The sequence below is a fragment of the Erpetoichthys calabaricus genome, chromosome 5 (genome assembly GCF_900747795.2).
Source record: "Erpetoichthys calabaricus chromosome 5, fErpCal1.3, whole genome shotgun sequence".
Taxonomy (NCBI): Eukaryota; Metazoa; Chordata; class Cladistia; order Polypteriformes; family Polypteridae; genus Erpetoichthys; species Erpetoichthys calabaricus.
Window position 1 is genome coordinate 15,143,092 of NC_041398.2, and position 6,000 is coordinate 15,149,091.

At 41.6% G+C, this 6,000-nt stretch overlaps 1 protein-coding gene across 1 annotated transcript in view; it reads left to right on the forward strand.

The window, feature by feature from the left end:
- The window catches only part of LOC114641581 (zinc finger protein 850-like), a 76,448-nt gene extending 71,465 nt beyond the window's left edge, over positions 1-4,983 (forward strand). The window contains exon 7 of the mRNA XM_051927714.1: positions 2,144-4,983. Within this exon, the coding sequence (XP_051783674.1) occupies positions 2,144-4,038 (1,895 nt within the window). The 3' untranslated portion in view covers positions 4,039-4,983. The remainder of the gene's footprint in view (positions 1-2,143) is intronic.
- The last annotated feature ends 1,017 nt before the right edge of the window (positions 4,984-6,000 follow it).

Consider the following 6,000-nt stretch of genomic DNA (forward strand, 5'->3'; position numbering starts at 1 on the left):
GCAGGAACCAATCCTGGGTAGGGAGCCAACCCACCACAGGACACACACACACACACACACACACACACACACCAAGCTCCTAAATTGGGACAATTTAGGATCGCCAATCCACCTAACCTGCATGTCTTTGGACTGTGGGAGGAAACCCACACAGACACGGAGAGAACATGCAAACTCCATGCAGGGAGGACCCGGGAACCGAACCTAGGTCCCCAGGTCTCCCAACTGCGTCACCGTGCCACCCTATTTTTAATATCTATAAATGATTTGGATAGGGTAAGAAGTTAAGCAAAATGACCCCTTTTATTGGCTAACTAGAAAGATTACAATATGCAAGCTTTCGAGGCAACTCCGGCCCCTTGCTGAGTTGCCTTGTAATCTTGCATATTGTTATCTTTTTAGTTAGCCAATAAAAGGGGTCATTTTGCTTAACTTCTTACCATATCCATAATGGCTAACATGGTACAACGCCCTAGTACTAATGATTTAGAATACAAGTAACAAGCTGGTTATGTTTGCTGATGATTCCGAACATAGGTGGATTAGCAGATAATTTGGAATCCGTTATATCATTACAAAAGGACTTGGACAGCAGACAGGCTTAGGCAGATTTGTGGGAGACGAAATTTTATGTCAGTAAATGTAAAGAATTACACACAGGAAGTACAAATGTGAGGTCTGAATACACAATGGGGGGGGGGGGGGGGGTCGGAAAATCGAGAGTCCACCTTATGAGAAGGATTTAGGAGTCATAGTTGACTCTAAGCTGTCAGCTGCCAGACAGTGTTGAGAAGCTATTAAGAAGGCTTACCGAATGTCAGGTTATATAGCGCCTTGATGTATGGAGTACAAGTCACAGGAGGTTCTGCTCAAGCTTTATAACACACTGGTGAGGCCTCATCTGGAGTCCTGTGTGCAGTTTGGGTCTCCAGGCTACAAAAAGGACACAGCAGCACTAGAGAATGGCCAGAGAAGAGCAGCTGGGCTGATTCACAGCTACAGGGGATGAACAAAGAGGAATGACAGAAGGGGCTGAGCCTTAAGGAGATTAAGAGGTGACCTAAGTGAAGTATTTAAAATGATGAAGGGAATTAGTCCAGTGGATCGAGACTGTTATTTTAAAATGAGTTAATCAAGAACACGGGTACACAGTTAGAAACTTGTGAAGGGGACAGGTAAGAGGTGAGCAGTCAAAGTCTATTTACACAGTGGACAGACCAGGGGCGTATCCCACAAAGCACTCTGAACCAGTGAACCTCACTTCAATCAACCATCTGGGCTCGTTTTGTCTGTTTCTGTTCTATTTTAAAGGTTTAGGGCAAGTTGTACTTGGTGACCAAGCGGCGTATTGTGGATTGAAAGTTCATGAAATTCAGTATCGATGGGAGACAAAACCTCAGAGAAAAGCACAGAGGAGTTGGCATTAGGATATCTAATGTTGCTGAAATTTCATTTAAAGAAATTTTACATTCTCCTTAATAAAAGGACCAACTTTTCCAAGATGCCCCATAATGTACTATGAACAGCATCAGCGTTAATCTTCAAATCACCGCTGCTCCATCTCCTCCGTGTCTTTTTTGAGCCCTCCAAGATGTTCTCGATGATCAGTTGACAGGGCTGCTTACCTATCACAAGTGCACACATAGTCATGAATAGTCTCAGACCAGTTTGCTTTCACGGTAAACATTTTGGGTTTCTGGAACCTTCCGAGCCTCCGTTTTAAAGCAAAGCTTATTCAAGTGAGACACATTCAAATAAATCTCAGTTTTTTGAGTGAGTTTATCAAAAACACGGTGACACAGTTGGAAACTTGTGAAGGGTAAAATTTGCACACACATTAGGAAATGTTTCCTTACACAGAGAGCCACAGACCGATGGGATAAGCAGCCAAGTAGTGTGGTAGACAGGAGGACTTTAGGGACCTTCAGAACGCGACTTTTGATATTTTGGAAGAGTTAAGTGAATAGCTTTGTTGGGCTGAATGGCTTGTTCTCGTCTCGATTGTTCATAAGTGTTATTCTTGGAAGATCCTTAGAAATTGAACTGATGGTTGAGAAACAATCACCAATTAATGTCCCTCCTGTCTCGCGTTAAGGTTTTATTTATTTAAAAACGTTTAACTAAACTGTTTGTGTCATTGCAGGTCTCCAGGAGAATGGCTGCTTGTCCCAGTTTTCATTTGCCCAGCCCTCTCTTCAGTGCAGACTGAAATACAAACAGGAAAAGATGAAGAAATCAACAAGAGGATCACAGCATGTGCCAGCAGCCATTTGGCCTTGCAGTTCTCTTTCTCTGGTCCAAGTAATGCAGATAGACGCCATCAACGCTGATCAACAGCAAGGGCATAAAACAGATCAAGAGTCTTTGTGTGCTGAGCAAGAGTGCAAACAAACTTTAAAAATCAAATCAGACTTTAGCAATCTCGAGGCAGTCTGTACAACACCAACGCCTAATTGCTGTTCTGAATGTGGCATGCAATTTTCCGACAGTTGTGATCTCCAAAGACACATAGTAATTCATACTAGAGAAAACCCCTTTTACTGTACTGAGTGTGGCAAACGATTTTCTGACAAACGTGGTCTCCAAAGACATCAAAGAGTCCACAGTGGTGAAAAGCCCATTTGCTGTGCTGAATGTGGAAAAAGATTTAGTCAAAATAGCCATCTTCGGATCCACTTAAGAGTTCATACTGGAGAAAAGCCGTATTGTTGTTCTGAATGTGGCAGACAATTCAGTACAAGTGGTGCCCTTCAGAGGCATAAAAGAATCCATACTGGAGAGAAGCCATATTTTTGTTCTGAATGTGGCAAAAACTTCTCCACGAGTAGCCATCTTCAACGTCACATAAAAAGAGTTCATACAGTGCAACAACCTTTCAAAACCAACTCAGACTTTGAAAATCTCAATTCAGTTTGTACAACACCAGATCCATATTGCTGTTCCAAATGTGGCAAGCAATTTTCAGACTGTGAAAGTTTTCAAAGACATACAAGAATGCACACTGGAGAAAAGCCGTATTGTTGTGCTGAATGTGGCAAAGGATTTAAGTGGAGTAGCCATCTTCAGTATCATGTAAGAATTCATACTGGAGAAAAACCATACTGCTGTTTGGAATGTGGCAAACGATTCTCTGACAATCGTTGTTTCCAAAGACATAAAAAGGTCCACACTGGAGAAAAGCCCTATTGCTGTGGTGAATGTGGAAAACGATTTATTCAAAGTAGCCATCTTCGGATCCACTCAAGAGTTCATACTGGAGAAAAGCCTTATTGCTGTTCAGAATGTGGCAAACAATTCAGTGTAAGTAGTGCCCTTCAGAGGCATAAAAAAATTCATACAGGTGAGAAGCCATATTTTTGTTTGGAATGTGACAAAAACTTCTCTAGTAGCAGCCATCTTCAACGTCACGTAAGAAGAATTCATACTGGGCTGCAAACTTTGTCTACTGGGCAAGAAGAGTGCAAACCAACTTTTAAAACCATTTCTGACTTTAAAAACCACAAGTCAGTTTATGCAAGACCAAAACCCTATTGTTGTTCTGAATGTGGCAAGCGATTTTCTGATAGTGAAAGTTTCCAAAGACATACAAAAAGACACACAGGAGAAAAGCCATACTGTTGTATTGAATGTGGCAAAAGATTTAGGTGGACGAGTGATCTTCAGAGTCACACAAGAATTCATATCGGAGAGAAACCATACTGCTGTTTGGAATGTGGCAAACGATTCTCTGACAATTGTAGTTTCCAAAGACATAAAAGAACCCACACTGGAGAGAAGCCCTTTTGCTGTACTGAATGTGGAAAAAGATTTATTCAAAGTAGCAATCTTCAGACCCACGCAAGAGTTCATACTGGAGAAAAGCCTTATTGCTGTTCTGAATGTGGCAAACGATTCCGTACAAGTAGTGCCCTTCATAGGCATAAAAGAACTCATACAGGAGAGAAACCATATTTTTGTTCGGAATGTGGCAAACACTTCTCTAGGAGTAGCCATCTTCAACATCACATAAGAAGAATTCATACAGTTTTGCAAAGTTAAGGGAGCAAGAACTGATCTCATGAATTAAGACTGAGGCTCACTTCTGTCTTGATAGTAAGTACAAGAAGAAAATTTGGAAACAAACTCTAGAAATGTTGCATGGTTCTTGTAAATGTTGCAAAAGACTATTCCATTAAAAAAAATATTCAGAAACACAAAGGAATCCACAGTGAAGTTAGAAATAAAACCGTACAATTAGACTATCCTGATTAAAGAGTGAGGTTCACATCTGTTGTGATAGTGAGTACAAGAAAATCTGGTAAAGTTAAAGGGAGGGAAGCCATATTGCTCCTGTGAATGTGTGAAAAGATTCCCCCATCACCAGTCTTCAGAATCTGATCAGAAATCATATGTTGTGAATATGGCAAATTACTTTCCCATTACAGCAGCCTTACCCGTTGTTCAAATATATACACTGAAGCAAAACTTTCTTGCTGCTCAATATGTGGCAAAGGATTCTCAATTTCAAGTCATTTCCATCACAACTTATGAATCCACAGTGGCGAGAACTCTTCTGGGTAGACTCATTGTGGTAAATGATTCTGAAACAGCAGTGGACTTAAATCATAAAAGAGTTCACATTGATAAGAGGCCACATGACTGTTCTGAATGTGTCAAGTGTTTCTCACACAGCAATAACCCCATGACAATTCACACTGGAGGAGGCCTTGAAGGAGTAAGTTGCAGGGTGGAGAACAAATGAGTGGAAGGAAGACTGACACGTAACTGTCCTAACTAGTACTACAGACTTATGTTGGTCTTAATGGCACTTAAAGAAAATGTTTTTAGCACTTATGTGGTGTGACTTTGATTCGATCTTCGTACAGAAACATGAACTGGAGGAGAAATAAAGAGTGGGAGGGAGAGAGAGCGTAATTTTTCCTTTTGCTGTTTTTCTCTAGCATTGCACCAGGACTGCTATAAACACACACACCACTTTCCTTCCACGGCCCGTGGCCGTAAATAAAAGACAAAGAGTAGATGACAAAGTAGAACATTGTAAAGAATTCAAAAATGTTTGCGTGATACACATGCAGAGCGTACAAAGCAAGAAAATTCGAAAGTCTCAAAGAAAATGATAGTAAAGATCGCATTAGTGCAAACAAATGGAAATAATGGAACATCGAAAAGATATTGAATATATTGTTCGGAATAAAACTTTAAGTCGGGGACTTGTAGATCGTCTAATTCCTATTGCCATCAGGAAAAAGTTGTGTTCCTTCCCAATGAAGAGGCCTATCCATGAGAATTAAAAGTTTTGTTGTTTGGTGAAAGTGAAATCCACAAACATGAGTGGCAGAGACGCGAAGTGGCCAGGGGGTTGGTGAGCGAAATGAGCAGGGGGGAACCCCCCCAGTTTTATAAAATTTTGAAAGGTAGTATATAAATATGTTGCTGGATGTGTACGTAATTCTTTAGGTACACACTTAAAGTATTTGTACTATTACTTGTTAATGTCAAAAATGAAAAAAAAAAACATGACCAAAGCACTGCCGAGCTGTTTGCTTTGTTGCCGGCTTGGGATGGAAAAATAATTTTTGATGCATTAAACAAACTGCATTAATTGCAAAAATTAATGTTTGAACTTTCCCAGGCCATATATCCATCCATCCATCCATCCATTTTCCAACCCGCTGAATCCGAACACAGGGTCACAGGGGGTCTGCAGGAGCCAATCCCAGCCAACACAGGGCACAAGGCAGGATCCAATCCCGGGCAGGATGCCAACCCACCGCAGGACGCACACAAACACACCCACACACCAAGCACACACTAGGGCCAATTTAGAATCGCCAATCCACCTAACCTGCATGTCTTTGGACTGTTGGAGCAAACCGGAGCGCCCGGAGGAAACCCACGCAGACACTGGGAGAACATGCAAACTCCACGCAGGGAGGACCCGGGAAGCGAACCCAGGTCTCCTAACTGCGAGGCAGCAGCGCTACCACTTCAGATAAGATC